We start from the raw sequence: 19,207 nt of genomic DNA on the forward strand, positions 1-19,207 counted from the left end.
TTCTGCCACGAACTGCGTGTATATATGTCAGCGGGCGCGCGCGATAAAAGCACATGCGCGCAGTGTGCCTACTACTACCCACCCCCCCTCTTCTACCCCATATCCGTGCACAAGCAGTAGCAGCGAATTCGTAGAGAATGAAGCTTTCGATGGCAAAAGTAGGAGAAGGAGGAGAGCCTCGAGTGGCGCGCGCTCGCGGCACGACAGAAAGCGAGAGAGACGGAGAAAGAGAAAGCACGAGAGAGAGCACAGTGGTGCAGTAGTCGAGCGAATTCCTCGCGCTACGGAGTAACGAGAACATCGATTCGAGGAAGGCTCTCGGCGGCCCGCAGCGTGTTGTATATGCGAGCTCGAGCGCGTGACCTTTCTATCGTGCGTATCACCGCGTTTCGGAGAATAGAATGCACAACATGTGAACGTCCTGCTCATCGGTTAATCAGTGACGGATTATCGCAGTGACGAGTCATCGTCGAAAAATTTATCTGCTTTACAAAAAAGCAACAACGGTCAAAGTAGCGTGAAAAATTAAGCTCGCCGCGTGCGCTAAATAGCAGTGGTGTGAGTGGGTGCATCGTGGCGCCTGCTGCTCCTGGTGCAGCAGGTGGGGGCTGAGCAGCGGGGACAGGGGGTAAGAGGGGCCCGTATTATGCCCATCAGGCCCCGGTCCCGCGGCAGCCAACGACAGCTCTCAAAACAAGCCTCATGAGCCAAGAGGCATGACTCTAGCCGGACCGGACCATTTGCTTGCGGGTAAGTCCATGTGTCTCGCACGCCGCCACCGCCGCCGCCGCCTCCAACGCCGCTGCCAACTACCGCGACCCTAATACCTAAATACGTGCTATCGGCTATGTGTACTTTTCCCCGTATCGATGTAAATAAATGAGTGCGCCTCACTCGGCGAAGGTGAAAAGAAAAAGGAAAAATGCGAAGTAAAAGAAGAAAAATCGTGGCTTATAGGGACAGGCAGGCTCGAGCGCGGAATATTCCAGAGAGGGCGAGTGAGAGACAGTTTAATCGCACATAGCGTGACGCTGAGGCGGCTGTATTATTAGAGAGAAGGAACGAGAAGCGGCAGTGGATCTGCTGGGGTGGTATGTGCCGATGGTGGGGCTATTTCTCACTCTCTCCCTCTGCGATACGCCGCGTATGACTGACGCGATCCACCGCCACGGGTCGACCTGCTCACGACGACGCGTCGAAAAATCGAAAGCTGGGGGGGTAGAGTGCGATACTGCACCTGCTTGTGCACTATGCGTTGGCAATTGCAGCAGGTTGACACCTATATATTGCAAGCTCATGCATTGGAATACTCGCGACGAATCATGTAGGCGCTTTTTCCGCGACTCATACAATAACACGTCAGTATGTACAGGAGGAGATCGTTTCGCTACAATGATCCACGCGCGGATTATGATTGCACACCATACGCCTGTTCTTCCATATCACTCGCTGCTCTTCCTCTGTACACGCGTATCTGCACGTCTATCTATCTATCTACCTATAGGTATATGAGCTCGCCTCACTGTCGATGGAGCTGCTGCTGTGGTGCTGCTACTGCAGGTCGAGGTCGGCTGGCGCGTCCCGCCGCGGCAGCAGCTACCCCAACGACCATGACTCGCCGTTATAGGGATCTACGCGTTTTATACAATATATATAAAATATATAATATATAGAAGCCAATTCCGCCTCTATGTACTCTCGGCTCTATTTATGCGTCGTGTACTCGTCGTTTTTCCTTGATCGATCGTATAACTCTCTATTATACAGATGGGGGGTAGAAGCTCCTGCTGTTGTCACGTCCTGCGGCTGAGACTAGATAATTGGCATATTTTTATTTATTTTATTTTGCATACTTGTATGGCTGGATTTACGTATCGATACACACACACACACACACACACACACACACACATATGTACGCTTGATTTATAAAACTCGATAAAGCTCGCTGACGACGAATACGGTGCGATATATAATGTATAGTTTTTTACTGCACTGCATGTTACAGCTTTCGATGTATAAAATTAACTGCTGGTGGCATTGCGCAATAGCTCGAGTGCCGGATCTTTTTTTTACGTAGTATCTATACCTGCCGTTCTATAGACAAGTGAGCATATACCTATTGCAAGCATATACATTGTGTATGATCGAGCGTACATTTACAGAGAATCGAAGTATAAATGCGCTTTAAGCCGTTTTATATTCTCTTCAATAGAGTCGATATTACAATTTCTTTTTTTTTTCTTTGTTTTCATTGCAACTCGAGCTTTATAAGAGATTTTCGTACATATCTATAGACAAGCGAGACGCGGCTGGCGCGCTGGATGGGCCTATTTTCGCCGTAAGCTCGTCTTCGACAGTGACTCGACCTCCGAGCGGCGACGCTCCGACACTGCAATATAAGCGAGAGTAAACGGCGATTAAACCTGAAATTTTGCGAGGAAAACGCGCCAATGAACCGTACGAATAATTAGTATTACGTCGGATCGACTCAGTCCTTCAGGGAAAACGTGAAAAATTATGCGATCAGTTCGTCACGAAGGGAGATATTTTCAAAAACGTCGTTTGCCTTCTAATCAGGCTTTAGCCTTTTCACTTAACTCTCGTTCTGCATGAATAATTATTACTTACTCCCCGCTGGTCTGTGTGTCTCCAACGACTCTTGGAGTTCGTGTATACATAAATTTATATAGATATACAAATAGAGCAAGCAACGGCGCGCTGCAGGCGGAGGTAAAGCAATTTCGACGCGTCCAGCCGAGGATGAACTCATTGTGTTCGTTCACTCTTCGCGCTTGTCTCTCTCTCTCTTTCTCGCTCAGACGTTATCTGTGTAAACATGTATACGTGTATGTGTGCAGTTATGCCAGTGTAGAGTTTTCTTTGGCCCGATCGATGCTCGTGCATTTGTTATGCGTCGTGTTTTATATACATCATGCAACACGACACGCGCATCAATTTTTTCATCGGTCGATGAGCTAATACTTGTTTTCTTTTTCTTTTCTTTTTTATCCTGCGCTCGATGAGGCAATTTAAAATTCATAATAATCATTATCTACGACGAATGAATTTTTATTATATCTATACGTTTCGATTGGACAACAGTAGAAACGACAGCGTTTCTGGGTGCTTGCTTGGGATTCGTGGTGCTGCTGATGGTCGTGGGCCTGTACCTGACGCGCAAGTGGTATTACACGACGACGCCTGTCACTACTTCGGCTACTACCCTCTTCGGCGGCGTCTGCGTGCCACTTTGCGAGGCCAACGGAATCGTGCCAGCCATACAGAATATCGGTACGCCGCAGCGGCTCAGCTAATAGTACTCAAAATATAATATTGAGTAATAACATAAAATTTTAATTTTCAATGATCGATGCGCAGGAAACGGTTACGCTTTCGGAGATCTCGAGACGAGTTCGGACTCGGAAGAAGACGCACTGAGACGGCTGGGCTGCCGCAATCCCCTGCCGCCCGACACGTTGACCATACAAGCCGAGGACGGGCTGGCCAATTTTCAAGGTTTGCTCGACGAGAATTTCAACGCTATACACATCGCGATCTTTTTTTTCATTTATAAAACTGAGTAAGTATCTTTGTTGTACAGATGCTGCGACTCTCAGCTGCAACAATAATTGCCTCGAGGAACGAGAATCGGAGCAACAGCAGCAACTGCAACAACAACAACAACAACAGCAGCCACAGCGTCATCATCTGCAGCACCACAATCAGCAGCAGCTACATCATCAGCAACAAGTGAGTCGGATGCTATATGATTAAAATTTATCGAGGAATTCAATACTTACTCAAAATATATATTCGTGCGTTTCTATTGTTCATTTCGCAGTGCATAGTTGATGTAGGCTCGTCTGCCGTTACCCTTGATCATGCGGACGATATATCGCCGACCCCGAGCGACGAGAATGTGCCGACCTCGCCGACCGACACCATCGCCTCGTTGGCCATGTCGACCGACGAGGTGGCCACCCTCGAAGTCGCCTTCCTCTACGACGCACCGATGCGAGAGATGACGGTGCGTATACAAAATCGCTACGATATTTTACTCTGAAATTAATTATAACGACGAATCCCTCTTAACTTATGCAGATCCACGTGCTGCAAGGGCGCAACTATCCCGCCGGTATCGGTGGCAGCCAAGTTCGCCTGGTGCTGCTGCCCTCGAAAAAGCAGCGCCGTAAGACTCGAGTGCGCCAGGGTAGCTCGCCCCAGTACATGGAGAGCTTCCTGCTGCCGCGAGTCAATCCGGAGGACGTCAATGCCATGGGCGTGCGAGTCCGGGTGTACCTCTGGAGCGGTCGAATGCGCCGGGAGCGCCTGCTGGGCGAGGCTCGCGTGTCCTTCGATCGGATGAATCTGCGCCTGGAGACGACACTGTGGCTCGCGCTCCAACCACCGCCGACGTCTTCGGTAATATTTTACTCCTTTCAACACTCATTATTCTTCCTTTTTTAATACTCTTGACTCAAAACGGGTAATCTGATTGGAATTTTATAAGAGCCTACCAACTTTTATCCAAGATTTACGATACTTTGATAAAAACTGTACTTTTTTCCAAGACGTAAATGTATGTGACCTTGATTGTATCGATAAGTCTTAATGGTAATATCTTGATAAAGCGCAATACGACGCTGCTTCCAAGTCTTGGCAATGCGATTCTATCTCACTGATTGATGCAATAAAATCGTATTTCTCTCCGGAAACTACTTCAATTCTCACCCTAGATATTGAAGTACGAAAAAACTTACATAAAAGTAGTTTTCCGTAAAAATCGATATTCCGTGTTATTTTTTTTCAATTTTGAAAATACTTTATAATGCTTTTGCATGATTTTTCATCGCGCAATCCAAAATTCATGCAACAGAAATTTCAGATATTCTAGCGTATGCAAAACTTCGCAGCGAAGTTTACCGACTCACGTATGTATAGGTGTAATATATAGCTGCGGCGTACAACAGTAATTGTTATGTGTTGTATATTGAAGTATGTGCGTGCAGTACATGCTAGCTTCTCTTCGCCACTGTGAAATCAAGGTCACCTTGCTATGTCATATATTATATAGGGACTCTTATACGTGTTTTAAATCGAGATTTACGATGTATGAAATTTACACGTACTGTCCTATAAATATGAAATGCATGACTCAATCTGCAACGAAAATTGGAACTTATGTCCCGCTTAAGTATGCCTACGTAAATTATAGTACGATTTTAAATTATAGATTTTGTTTAAAAAAAATTGTTTTCTCTAAAGAATCATGTCAATTATAAATGCACAAACATTTATCCAGGCACAAGACTGGGGAACGACGGCCAGCCTGACGCGCAGCGACTCCACGGGCTCGCAGCAGTCGGTGCAGTCGTACGCCCTGCCGCAGACGCCACCCTACGGCTCGAGCATGAAGGGCGGCAGCACCTCGGAGCTGTTGCTCGGCCTCACCTACAACGGGGTCACGGGCCGCCTCTCCGTCGAGATCATCAAGGGCTCGCATTTTCGCACCACGGACACCAAACCGCCCGACACCTACGTAAAGCTGGCGCTGGTCGACGCCAACGGCCACGAGATGGGCCGCGCCAAGACCGGTCTGCGCCGGGCACAGCCGAATCCACTCTACAAGGAGACTTTCATCTTTCAGGTAAGGGCTTTGTATTGTACTTGTGTAATAATTGACGCGCACGTGCGAAATTGGCCTCGTCTCCGTCGTGCGTCAATCCAATCCTTCGAAATAATACACTTTGTATATCCTTGAGAATTTTCTTGAAATATATTGCAACGAACTGCGCTTGAATATTTCATTGCTGCGCTATACGTGCAGCAGTCACGGCTCTTCTTACCGATGACGTTCGATGCGGAGCCAGCTCCGATTGTAAACTCGATACTTCGATGCTATATAGCCAACTGTCCTTATAAAACTGTAAGTCGAGGCGTTTGTTTTCGACGCTATTCTCTTATCGACGTATCGATGTATTAATTTAAAGTAGCGTAAAAATGTATCCGCAGCTCGGGCATCGGTAAGAATAGCCGCAATTCCAAATCAATAAAGTACAGTCGAAGACTCGCGCGAAAATGAAGCTCGTTTTTCTTTTTTTTCACTCTTGCGACTTTACACGCAGGTGGCTCTGTTCCAACTGGCCGAGGTGACGCTCTACCTATCGGTCTACAATCGCCGGCGCACCCCCTTGGGCAAGAAGGGCCGCGAGATGATCGGCTGGCTGTGTCTGGGCCAGAGCTGCAGCGGCGCCGACGAGCTTCAGCACTGGAACGACGTGCGCGCCGTGGCCCATCCGACGCAGATACAGCGCTGGCACTCGCTGCTGCGGCCCTGAGGCGACTGCAGCTGGCGTCGAAGCCGGGCCCGATCGTGAAGCGACGAGCCACGGTGGTCTCCTTATATAATACATACCTAAAAGGCATGATAAGAGAGAGAGAGAGAGAGAGAGAGAGAGATAAAAAGATAGAGAGAGAAAAAGTGAGATGATCGCACGGATTCGGAAACTCGAGAAGCTCAGCCGTAAATAATTGGCGCGCGTAGTATGTTCACTACCGCAGGAGTTGCTGTGACGCAGCAGCATTGCCGATACTGCACCCCGAGCTTTTAAAGTCTCGCCAACAAAAATAAAAAAATAGAAAAAAAAAGATTAAAAAAAAACAAAACAAAAAAAAAAAAAAACAACTGCCCTGCTATCNAAAAAAAAAAAAAAAAAAAACAACTGCCCTGCTATCGACGACGCAACGACGAAATGCGTATTGCAGTACAATTGCACACAGCAGTCGGCAGTCGATATGTGTTAAAAGCGACGACACGCCAGCGTGGGTTTGTGTGCGTGGGTCGTTGCGGCTTGCATGCATAAAATAGTACCTACGATAAACGTAAAAAAAAAGTTACAAAAATACACGCACGCGGTAAAGAAAGCAGAAAAACATGCGATTACGCGAATGAGTGATATTCTCGAGCACGCAAGATATCCAATTTTTGTTACACGCATACGCGTCTCTTGTCGATCGCTTTTCTCTCTTTCTCATTTTACAAAACTGATAGAAAGAGCTACTAATATATAATATAGATACTTATGCCAACGTGAAAAGGAAGCAAATTCTCAACCCGGGGATTGTAACGTGAAACATGTATGTGTATAAGATGAAAAAAAGCAAGATTTAGATCGCATACGATCTCTTGTGACGATTGTGATTTTCCGATATCTCGAGAGATCCAGTACATCTCTCGAGTTGTTGCCAAAACAAATGACGAAAAAATCGTAAGCGTATTATATAATAGAAGATAATGTATAATGGGAAACGGCACTTGCGGGTGCCGTTGAAGAAAGAAAATTACTCATATAGAATTGAGGTGGGGGATGAGCAGATCCCAGATATGCGAGCGAACGACGAGTCTGAAATGTTTAAATATGATGAACGAGTATGTGATGCAACGCGTGAAAGACAGCATAGACCTATATAACATTATTATTTTTCCGAGGCCCGTCTGTTGTATATAACATATAAAATATACGAGTCGACATTTGTACAACAGAGCTGAAAATATATATTTACCAAATGTAATCCTAGACGTGTATGACCGTACATTATAGAAGCAGATGAACACAATTGAGAAGAAAAAATTAGCACAATGAAATATCCTATAAATTTGAGTTACTTTGTGCCTTTTGTCCCTCGACATACACACTCTATAAACATATATTTGTAAAAGTATGAATGGTATCTACATACACACACAGAAACAGGTGAAAAACTTGGCTAACAACGAGGATCGCGAAATGGGATGGTCCACACTATATACCTTAAAATATAATATGTCCATTGTAACGATGACCCAGCTTGGTATACGTGCTAAATGTGTATAATCGAATATATACGCATATTATAAAAATATCTTTGTATTGTGTTAAATAAAAATGACAAAAAAAAAGAATATAATAAATAAAAGTATTTATTATGCTTTCTACCGAGATGTTACTATATTATATATATAAAATTATGATACGCGAAGACGACGATGAAACATGAAAAAAAAATTTAATAATACAGATTGTAACTTGAAAACATAGATTTTACATCCAATGACGCACAAAGAAAAATAAAAAATATTATACATTACATTTAAATGTATACTTGCATTATATGCATCTTTTACAACAGGCAGTTGTGATTTTTAGGACATTGAATATGTTGATTACGATAAAAAAGTTACGATGTAAAAAAATAAGGTTAAAAACTAAGTGATAAGGAGCATAAACCGATGACGAAATTAGCTGCAAGCAAAACCTCATAAAAATGAATGGAAATTAGTATATACGTAATATGCATTTGAAAAATACGAAATCTGGTCCTGCAGGATGCAAATATTCGAGGCAATGTTGAGCTATATAAGTACCTTTGCGCTCAAGATGGCAATATACGTAAATGTATGGGTCAGAAAATTCTAATAAAAACAAAGCAACGAGTGACGATGCACAAAGTGAAATAATATAATATGCGCGCAATTTTGTGATCCATCAAATTACTAATATTATATAAACACGGGTCACGAGTGATATATAAAAATTATTATAAATATTTTGAATTTATAATTTTTCATTTCAAGCATGAAATCATATACGACGCATACATAAAAGGATCTCGGAAATATGCTGTTACATGGTTCTATGTTGTCTGCACTCAGTTGTCAATTTAGAGTTTCAGCGAAGAATTTTATAAAAATTATTATACTGCGATATTGGAAACGTCGATACGAATTTCAATTTATTTCGTTATTCAACGCTTTGGTAATAATTCGTGTAAGGATTCGCATTTTTCGCTAATTTTATTACCACAATAAATTTTTTCATAACTTTCCATTCTTGAACCGATACATAAAGGGATGTGTATTATCTACAATTATTCATCGATGAGACGACGAAAATATTATTATAAAAATTCGAATTTTTTTCGCCCATTCCTCTGTACAAGCATAAGTTAATAATTTAATATATAATCTTTAAGTGACATGTAGTCTGATTTAATGTAACGATTAAAAGTGCATAATATTGATATACTGTATTACGCATGAAGATGATTTTTAAGATTTGCGATAAATTTCAAATTAAATGATATCACTCATGTATTTAATTGTAAACATTGCTTAAAGCAGTGGCTCTTTTTTTAAGTGACATTTTTACATTCATTTTTTATTAACACTCTGTAACAGATATATGTATTTTGTATTTGTTCTCTTGAATATAATTCTTGATGACTACATGCAAGATCGCACTTTTTCATAATAAATATCAAAATGATAAAAAATTTATGACAATTTATAAAACGACAAATAATTAATCAGTTGATTCGTGAAATATTCTAAATATTTCTATTGAATTTGCAATCATCCTAAAATACGTGTAATGATGTTAAATTTGTTTGTATTATGTATAATTAAAGCACCGATTACTATATCTTTATTGAGGTTTCAACGTCTACTGCACAAAAGTAGCTGATTTTAATCAATGTTATTTCATAATGTGAGAAAAAAAATTCAAACTACTATGTACCTTATAATGATGTTTTGTAAAAACTGTATTCAAAAATAATTGATATAAATCAATCTATAAAATAGTTGTAACTACATGAGAAAATAAAAACTTGCTGATGAAAAATAGCATCATATTTTGTTTGTCAGTGAACATGTTAGTCACATTGATGATTTCTTTGTGTTACTGTGGAATGAATCTAACTTTTTTTTTAAGTAAACCTTATTCTATTGAATTTATTTATTTACATTATAATTAAGATAACACAAAAATGTGTGTAGATTTTCACATTATCTTAAATTAGAGCACGTACTTATCTAAAAGTTCTTGTTTTTTACGTTGAAGCAGCGCTGCTTGTACTTCTTGTTGAGTAGGTATATGCATTTCTACGTTTTGATCCTTTTCTTCTTCTTTCTCAGCCTCTGTTTCTGGATCATTTTCATGTTTAGTCTCCCATTCTTCTATCCGAGTTTTTCTGTGTTTTATTTCTTCTAAATCTTCGAAAGGTTCTATCAATCCATCATCGTCATCTCTGTAACCATAATAATCTGCATCAATGTCCTTCATTAACTCTGCACGAGTTTTTCTTGGTGGTAGAGGAGGCTCTTGCTCAAACAACTCTCTAACCCCGGGCAAATCCTTGGCTGCTCCAAAATATTTATAGCCCCTATTACCAGGTACCTATAATTTATTAAATTAATAAATGTTCATTTAATATAAAGCTATTTCCTAAATAATTAAAAGCATGTACCTCTCTTCCTTCATTATCTAACATGATACCATGACGTGCATAGTCCGTTCCACCAAGATCTTTTATTTGCATTTCCCAGTGTCGTTTTTCTCTGAGTAATTTATTAATTTCATCATTGAGATCTCTTATTCGAAATTCTCCTAAACCAGCATTTTGTATTTGTGCAACTTTTTTTGAAATTTCCCTTATGATTTGCATTCTCCATTTCTCACACTTCCTCAAATCTTTACATTCGGATGCTAAGTACGGTCTTCTTTCTTGTTCTTTCCTATGCCCTTCATTGCAGTGAGCAGCTCTCCAACGAGCGAGCGTTGTCCTAGATAACGTAAATGAATAAAATGTTAGTAAGTATAGTAAGTACAGTTCACGAAACAAACAAAACAATAACAAAAAGAGTAAATTACTTACATAGCTTTTTCTGCGTTACGAGCCTGAAAAAAAAGACAAGAATCATTAAATAAATTATTAGTAATTAAATGCTAATTTTATAGATAATTATAATCAATATACTAATACGTACCATTGTTATTTATTTGTCAAAATATACTAGCAAAGGAGGTTATGTTATGGTCCCGCTCTGGAACTCTCTAGCCGGCGCGTGCGATTCACACACTTCGTTCAGCGGATTAACAGGCAACATACAGCAGACGTCAATGATGACAGCTCGAGCACTAGCGCCGTATGTTTGCTCGCAAAATTATCAATTAAATATGAGGGCTTTTTTATGATTATACAAGATTACCAATGACACAAAAACAATATTATTGATACTCGTGAATGAAATACGAAACATCAGCATCCGCCAAATTGATGCAATTTTTACGGCATCATCAAAACAAAATATAGATTCATTACCTACAAATAGAGATAAATTGCAAAACAAAAATATAAAAAAGAATCACGGTAATAAGGTGAATAATGAGATCGGCGATTGATTTAAATAACAATAGACAAATATACTTGTTTCAGTATGCAGCATTCAAAAATTTAAAATAAAAAAAAATAATGATACTTATGCAATTACGACTTCAATTGAAACAGACGTTAAGAATTGGATCATCATTCGGTTGACGTGTTAACAGCACATTTACAAAACCTAAACGAGCTTAAATATGCAACTCTCGATATATACGCGGAAGAAAGTTCGATATACTTCGATTTACATTTTATATCATACAGTCTATGCAGGCGCTTCGTGATAGTATATCGAAGTGAAAAGTGCGTCGTGACGCTAGATTTCACCCTCGCGCAGCTACTTCGAGCTTCTCTATATGCTGCTACTTCGTTTCGGGTAGTAAGGCAGCTCCTCGATCGGTGACTATACGTGATGCCTCAGCACCGATGTTTTTGCACTATTCAATACAGTTCATTGCTAGCCACCGATGCGCGAACCACCGCAACTGTTGCACCGGATTTTTCAACGTTGTTATTACATATGGTATATAAAGACAATCGATAAACGGGGGTGTTTTGTGCTTGCAAGTGTTTCGTGCGACTTGTTCGTTAGAGGCTTTTGTTTGTCTTCAAAAGTACAGTAATTTTGAACGAAGAGAAGAACACGATTACTGCAGGTTGTTACACGATTCTAATAGGGTTATTATTTGGGACTGGTACAAACGTCGTCGAACGTTGCTCACGTGCAGTTTCTAAGCTCGCTATTTCGAGTGTGAGTGAGGCGCCAGCCCGAATGCAACTCGTTGCTACCCAAAGTTCACGATGATGGCCAACAATCAAGAAAAATACGGTAAGCTATAACATTTTTTTCTATTGTTTTTTTACTTCCACTATTCCAAAAGTACAATTAAATTCACTTCAAGTGATAAAAATCAACAGCGATCAAAATCATGGCTATTTTTGAAACATGAAAACGTATCCCAAAATACATTCAGTATTTCCGGAGAAATTAGGGCATTTATTATGAAACTTGAGCATTGCATTATCAGTTGTCAAAGCAATTATCTGCATAATTTTACGAACCATGACCAATATTTCGAAGTAATTATGAATATTCTCGATCAATCGAGAAAAATTTTTTTTAAGTACTTTTAAAAGCAAGCGTTTTCCAAGGAAAAAACCTACGGCTTATAGTGCAGATTTCACGTAGAAGTGCGTAGAAAGATCGCTGGCGATTTTCTATACTTTGCTAGAAGTGTGTACGGCATAAGCGGAAAGTGAAATATTAATAGCTACCTATAGTCTCGTATCGTGTTTTCTTGCAAAAACTTAAATGTAAACTCGCCCCCTCGTCGATATAGTGACACGGGTTGTGATAAAATATGCAAAATACTCGCATTTATGAATAATGACATCGAAATATTTTCGTTGAAAATTTAATAGAAAATTAGACTTCAGTTTTTTTTACACATTCTTTCACTTTACAGGAAAGAAAATTCCGTACGATCCATTATGGAAGGGACCGGTAGATGTGGTACGGTTTCCAACTGATCGCATCTGGTTGGTAACATTTTTGCTTTACACATCAGTTTACATAGCCAATGCTATTTACGGTAATTATTTTTAAATAAAAATTTTTTTTAACTTTAAACTATACGTAATTACTTTTCAAATTTCTCATTTAGGTCTATCACGTGGTAATCTAAACAAACTCGACATACCTTACGATTATGCTGATCGCGCTTGCGGTTTGGATCCCGAAGTTCAAGATAAACCTTACCTTCTAATTCTCGATTTAAAAAATTGCTCTGGTCTGGAACATGAATGTTTGGCGCCGTCCACCTGTGTCTCTCAATGTCCCACAGAAAATTTCATCTACAAACGAGAAACAAACACGGACAGTTTAGATAAAGTCAAGGAAAAATTACACTGCACCGCTGATATTAATGTTACAACAATAGCGTCTTTCGATCAATTAGATCTTTTGATTTCGCACAAAAAATGTGCCAAGTGGTATTTAAAAAGTGAGCCTTGGAGAAACAAGTGTTTAGCACAGAATGCCTGGGAGGGACACGAGAACGAAACAATATCGAGTGACGAGTTGTTCGAAGTCAGAGTAGCTATCAAGGAGATGGAGCACATTGTACAAAAATTCTATAGTTACTCTACTAAAGCCATGTAATTAATATTACTCTTTTCAGAATCAACTTAGATTTAACATCAAAAACAGAATCAATTTTTTAATTTATTCTTTTCAATTTTAGGACCCCTACACTCATCGCAATAATTTGTGGCGGAGTCCTCGCTCTATTATATGTCATTCAATTGCGATGGTTCGCCGTTCCCTCTTTCTATGCATCGGTTGCTGTGTTTTTGCTTATTGCTTTCTTTGGAATTTACAAATTAATCGAAGATTACGTGCGCCATAAAAAATCCGACACATTGATTTCCCTCATATGTGTATCGATAATAGTTCTGTTGGTGATAGCTCTGATAATAACCATGCGCAAAAACATTTACTTAGGTTGTCAACTGATAAAAGAATCCAGCAAGTACGTATGACAATTGAATTGTAAAATATATACTTTTTCAGTTGAAAATAATGATTTTTCTGTTTTTTTTCAGAGCTATGATGCAGCTACCGATGACATTGATATTCCCGATTCTACCGTACTTACTTTACGTACTCGTAATTGCGCTGACAACTACTGCGCTTCTGAGCTTCAGCACGATAACCGTTCCGAAGTATATAATTGATAGAATCGGCGATGGCACCGCTGACGGATGCCAATGCCTGGGGAATTATACGGATTTGCTGGACGGTGCGCCCTGCGATCCCATCGTTTTTAGCAACGAGTGCAGCGCAAATGGACAGCCATGCCAATTTTTGCAGTGTCGTCAAGACAGAATAGAGAATCCGCAGTATATATCATTTCTCCACACTATCAATGTAGTTGGCTTCATCTGGCTTATGTTTTTCATATCTGGTTTTGAATATATAGTTCTTGGGGGAGCTTTCGCGTCCTGGTATTGGACTTACAACAAGAACAATGTGCGCAAATATTGCGTACTCGAGAGTCTTTTCCGAGCAACGAGGTATATTTCAAAATTTAATATTTAACTTTTTGTCATTCCAAAAACAACAAATTTATTATCTTGTTTACGTATAGATTTCATCTCGGAACTGTGTCAATTGGCTCGCTTATTTTAACAGTATCTCAAATAGTTAAACTCATCTTCCGAGCTCTACAAGATCGACTCAGAAGTACTGGAGCTGGAGCTTGTGCAGGAAGCTTGTGCTTTTGCTTCAGATACGCATACGAGATGCTCGATTCACTACTTAATTTTTTGAACTACAATGCCTACATTATGTGTGCAATTCACGGAAAAGGTTTTTGTCAATCTGCCAAGAGTGCATTTAATTTGATCATGAGAAATCTCATGAAAATCGTTGCAGTTGACACGGTAAGCTCCAACTCTGTTAAGCTATAATTTTAACGAATCAATAAATTTTACTCAAAATATCTACTTCCTAGATCACCGATTGGATGTTCATAATGGCTAAACTATTCGTCGCCAGCATAGCGGTATTTGGAGTAACTCTGTATTACTCTTTGACCCTCGACGAGGAAACGACTGATCCAGAATTCGTTGGAATAGCCCTGCTGGGAACAGCTATTGGAGTTTTTATAATCGCATCGGTATTCTTTTCCGTGCAATCTGTAGCTGTCAAGACTATTTTCCTGTGCTTCATCGAAGATTCAGAGAGGAATGATGGTACCGAAGAAAAACCCTACTTTATGAGTAACAAATTAATGAAATTAATTTATAAGTAGATCTAGAATTAAGATCTTAATACATTGGAATTCACTGAAATTTTTAATGAAGCCATTTTAAACTTATATATTATTATGTGTTATTTTTTTTAAATGTACTCACAATTAATTGATAGTTGTTCATCATATTAAAAATAAGACTGCAGTGAAAGTATTGAGAAATATTTAATAGCTTTAAAACTTAATTGTTTCATAATTTTTTCTAAATGCACCCAAAAATTTTAATAACTGTTAGTATTAATTATATATATATACTTATTTATTATATATTTTATACTGTAAGTACAAAAAACTACTAATAAATATTCCTTTTATTTCCATGTCATGTACAATTTTCTTAAAAATATTATTTTTCTTAATAAAATAATTTAAATTTAACCCTCCAGTTTATATCATTATCATAATTCCAAAATTGAGTTTAATGAATGAAAATTATATTTCTCATCTCAAAGTTTACCATTGAATAATTAGAAAACTATCTGCTTTGCCGATTGAGGAGAACCGAAATGATTTGATTTTGCGAGCCATTAAATTAATATCATAAGTGCGTACATAATTGTACATAGTTGTACTTTTTTAATCTATATGAATTATCATTTAATTAAAACCAAAAATTAAATATTGCTAGAATTACATAAAATTTGAATTTTCATCTTATCTCATAAACATATTATACATATTATACAATCAATGAAAAAAATAACTTACAAAAGTCAAACGTATTTAATATTAATTGCCTTTAATATATTTTCATTTTTTGTGCCTTTTTTTTAGCAGTAACCTGCATTATTTTTCTGCTAAAAATTTATCTGCAGTTCTTCAGATTATATCTATACATCTTTTTTAAAATAAAAGGTAGTACTGCCACCTTGCGATGACTTTCCGTAGGTACCATGCGAAACTTTTTCTTTAGCAAAAATGGTTTTCAATCGAAATTACTGAATATTCATACATAACTTATACTAAAATGTATACTTCATTCTAATTTAAAATTTAATGAACAACTCGTTTATACAATTATAAGATGGCATGTATATTATATATGTAGAATACATACATTTATAAATATACGAAGAATCACATGCAAAAATGGTACAAACTTTTTCAGTTTTTCGTTATGAACCCATTATTTACGTTGAAAATTTAACAATTTAAGGGTTTGCATTCCAGACTAATTTTGAGTTCTAGATAAATTAAATAAAGGGACGAAGAATAATCCGATAGCTAGATCGAATATGCCGATTGATGACGAATCATTCAATCGGTTAATTATTAATGGCAACTTTCGTTATTATCAATAAAATCAGTTTATGCGCGTGTACCGTTATTTATCGCGGGTGCTTATAATGTTGACCTTGCTGTTGTGGATAAAATTAATGATGCTCAGATCGACGTCATTTCTGTGCCGGTCGTTTCAAGAGTTTACGAATGTAATTCCGTCCAACATCTTCAAATGTAAATGAGAGCTGAGCTTATCAGAGTAAGAAAGCTGAGCGTACATTGCACACTGCTTTCATTTTAAAACTCAATCACATTAACCAAAAAGATATGTACCGAAACACTGGAAAGCGTCATTCACAGATGGGCACTAAGTAGTTTTACTCGAATCAACATCATCTCGTTAATTATAAATTTTTTTATAATAGACTTCCGGCCAAGCTCCGCCTCACAAAATTACTATAGAGATTTCGCCCTGTAGGTATACCGCAGGTTCGTCACGAAGAATCGGACTGAAAGGCGCGCATCTCGGAGCGTCTAAAATTCATTCGTTCATTCATATATACACGAAGGAGCGAGCATAGAAACGAAATCGTGGCTCGGGCGTAGAAAAAAAGAGTCTAAACAACCACGAGGGCACTTATCTCTCGTCGGGCGCGCTCGTTAAGGTATGCACGCACGTAAGCGCGTGTATCATAAAATACATGCGAGAGCTGTGCGCGAGAGCATAATAACTTGTAAAAAGAAATGACCAACTGTGCCTGGGCTCTTATACGTTTCCAGTGTGCGAGTGTGTATACTTTTGGCGCGTCTTGCTTTGAAAAAAGAGAGAGAGAGAGAGAGAGAGAAAAAGAAAAACAAGGCGTTTTTATATATGTATAAAGCGTGCTTGGCGTACAGAGAGTCCCTTACACGCATACACGTGCGCGCACTTGTATAAAGCAGAGCAAATATTGAAAAAAGCTAAACAACCGTTGGCTCTGTTCTCTTCGTATTTTCGGACTTGTCTCTCTTTCTCGGCTCGATGCCTCGTACATGTATTCACTTTTCAGTTTCCTCGAAAATCCCATCAAGGCCCGCGCCTAATGGTAACTGCTCTTGCCCATCAAGGAAAAAAGCCCATGCGCCGCCACAGCCGTCGAAGCCGCGGCCATGGCACGCCTCGTTTATATTATATATACCTGTATGTAATCGATCGATCGGCTTCGCAGACGACACTCGCTTTATATTCTTTTTATTCCTTACGGCTTTTACAAACTATATGTATATGGTGTTAACGCGAGCGAAGCGAAGACGACGACGACTACGACGACGTCTCGTCTTTCTCCGGGCGCAAAAGGCCACCGGGAGATCTACATCTTGGCCGTGTCATCGTCGAACACCTCGGCGTAAGCAGTGGATGCAAGCTGTGAGCGCGAGAGAAAGAGCGAGAGAGACGGAGAAGCCGATTTATGCAGACATGATTGATGGATGGAAAATAATTTTATGAAAAATTTACGCGCGCGCGCGAGAACGAGGGCGAGCGAGCTGCTGCTGCCGCTGCTGCCGCTGCTGCCGCTGCTCTGCGGGGATATTTCGTATGATTAATGTTTATTAATGGGCCCCGGCAGCGCAGCACCGAGCGGGATGAGCGGATTAGCCGCTTCCATCTATACTCGTTGTCGTCGTTATGGCTGCTCGCGATTGTGGAACGCTGATGAATCCAATGGGATTTGCGAGTCGGCTACGAGCGCCGTACAGTGCTTAGAAATATTTTCTGTGTAAATCTTGTGCGTGTAGCTCTACGCCGGTAATTCGAGATTGATACTTCAAATTGTAAATTCGATATGTGACTCTCTTAAATATAAGAGACCTGAGGCGCTGCGTGTTTTGCTTGTGAAATCGAGTATATCGGGCTATACACCTATACGCCTGTGTGTTTATATTTACACGTGCATGTTAAAATATTCTATGTAATGAATGGCGAGAGACTAGAATTTAGAAATGAATAAATATCAGGTGATGGATGTATCTGCTTTTAACGCTTATTTTTTTATTTTCATTTTATTATTCCGCGCACAGACGCGCCTACTTTTGCTATATACGCACGCGCGCGTTCCAGTACAAAACAACAATGAAAAAACAAAAAAGTGAACGAAGAACGTGGAAATCTTCTCGACGCATCTCGCAGCTCTTTCGATTTTATCTTGCGAGCCAGCGGCAGGGGGAATTCGAGAGCGCACGCACAAGTTTAATTAAAAAATTTTGAACTTTTAATGACGAGAAAACTACAACAACCCCTTTCTCACTTTACGATACGAGCAGTATTATATATATGTGTGTGTGGGTGCGTACACGAAGTGTGCACGAAGGGAGATCGAAAAACGTCCAAAGAAATTCAAGGGATGCCGAGAGCTGTGCGCACGTAAGGCCAGAGAGAGGGGATAAACGACGTAAGCACTTACGCAAGCCACCCGCCGAAGGGTGAGCTCGTTTGCGACAGCGGTAGTAGGGGTGGGACCAATATTGCAAAAAAAAACGTATCTCTTCGGTCAGTCTTGACGTCGTTGCGCGCTCGGCATCATGGCTGCATTATTATATAGGATTAACGAAATTCAAATTGAAAAACAGCTCGCACGATCAGCGAGTCGCCGCGGCTCATCAGAACATTGCGCTTGCTCATCGCGCAAAATTGCTTCAGTTAACCGAGCGCCGATGCGTAATGATCGTTAATTCGAAGAAAAATAATATAAATGAGTTTCCTTTTATACATCGCATGCTCTTCGCTTTTAAAAGCCTTTAATCGTTTCGAACGTTTACTTATCATTAGCAAGCAAGCGCGTATAAGTAGTTTCGGAATTTTTTTCTCCATTCTCTTCTCTTTTTTTAGTGTTATAAATGCGGCATGTGTCTGCGATGCAGCATCGTACGTACGCCGAAATTCATTTTCTCTCGTTGTCTTTGCTCCTAATTTTAATATAAAAAAGACT

General features: G+C 39.7%; 3 protein-coding genes across 4 annotated transcripts; 2 read left to right on the forward strand and 1 right to left on the reverse strand.

Moving 5' to 3' along the window:
* The first annotated feature begins 215 nt into the window (after window positions 1-215).
* LOC106651922 (synaptotagmin-16) lies at window positions 216-6,664 on the forward strand. Of its 2 annotated transcripts, none has more exons than XM_014370619.2 (8): window positions 216-750; window positions 3,106-3,294; window positions 3,382-3,519; window positions 3,605-3,753; window positions 3,845-4,030; window positions 4,105-4,425; window positions 5,306-5,650; window positions 6,129-6,664. In XM_014370619.2, exons 1-8 carry the CDS (start codon window positions 717-719, stop codon window positions 6,339-6,341), a joined length of 1,575 nt encoding a protein of 524 aa, XP_014226105.1. In that variant the 5' UTR covers window positions 216-716; the 3' UTR covers window positions 6,342-6,664. The 2 variants fall into 2 exon arrangements, with proteins under 2 accessions (XP_014226105.1, XP_014226107.1); XM_014370621.2 differs by having other exon boundaries at window positions 3,109-3,294.
* Window positions 6,665-8,409: 1,745 nt separating this feature from the next.
* On the reverse strand, window positions 8,410-11,467 carry LOC106651921 (pre-mRNA-splicing factor ISY1 homolog). Its single transcript, XM_014370618.2, has 4 exons — window positions 10,811-11,467; window positions 10,699-10,721; window positions 10,291-10,606; window positions 8,410-10,220 (listed from the first exon to the last, which is right to left on the reverse strand). Exons 1-4 carry the CDS (start codon window positions 10,811-10,813, stop codon window positions 9,840-9,842), a joined length of 723 nt encoding a protein of 240 aa, XP_014226104.1. The 5' UTR covers window positions 10,814-11,467; the 3' UTR covers window positions 8,410-9,839.
* Window positions 11,468-11,565: 98 nt separating this feature from the next.
* Window positions 11,566-15,218, forward strand: LOC106651862 (CTL-like protein 2). Its single transcript, XM_014370548.2, has 7 exons — window positions 11,566-12,034; window positions 12,672-12,797; window positions 12,870-13,362; window positions 13,449-13,736; window positions 13,810-14,280; window positions 14,355-14,649; window positions 14,721-15,218. Exons 1-7 carry the CDS (start codon window positions 12,007-12,009, stop codon window positions 15,018-15,020), a joined length of 2,001 nt encoding a protein of 666 aa, XP_014226034.1. The 5' UTR covers window positions 11,566-12,006; the 3' UTR covers window positions 15,021-15,218.
* Window positions 15,219-19,207: the final 3,989 nt, after the last annotated feature.

Source organism: Trichogramma pretiosum, unplaced genomic scaffold (genome assembly GCF_000599845.2).
Source record: "Trichogramma pretiosum strain Unisexual culture from Peru unplaced genomic scaffold, Tpre_2.0 scaffold42, whole genome shotgun sequence".
NCBI lineage: Eukaryota > Metazoa > Arthropoda > Insecta > Hymenoptera > Trichogrammatidae > Trichogramma > Trichogramma pretiosum.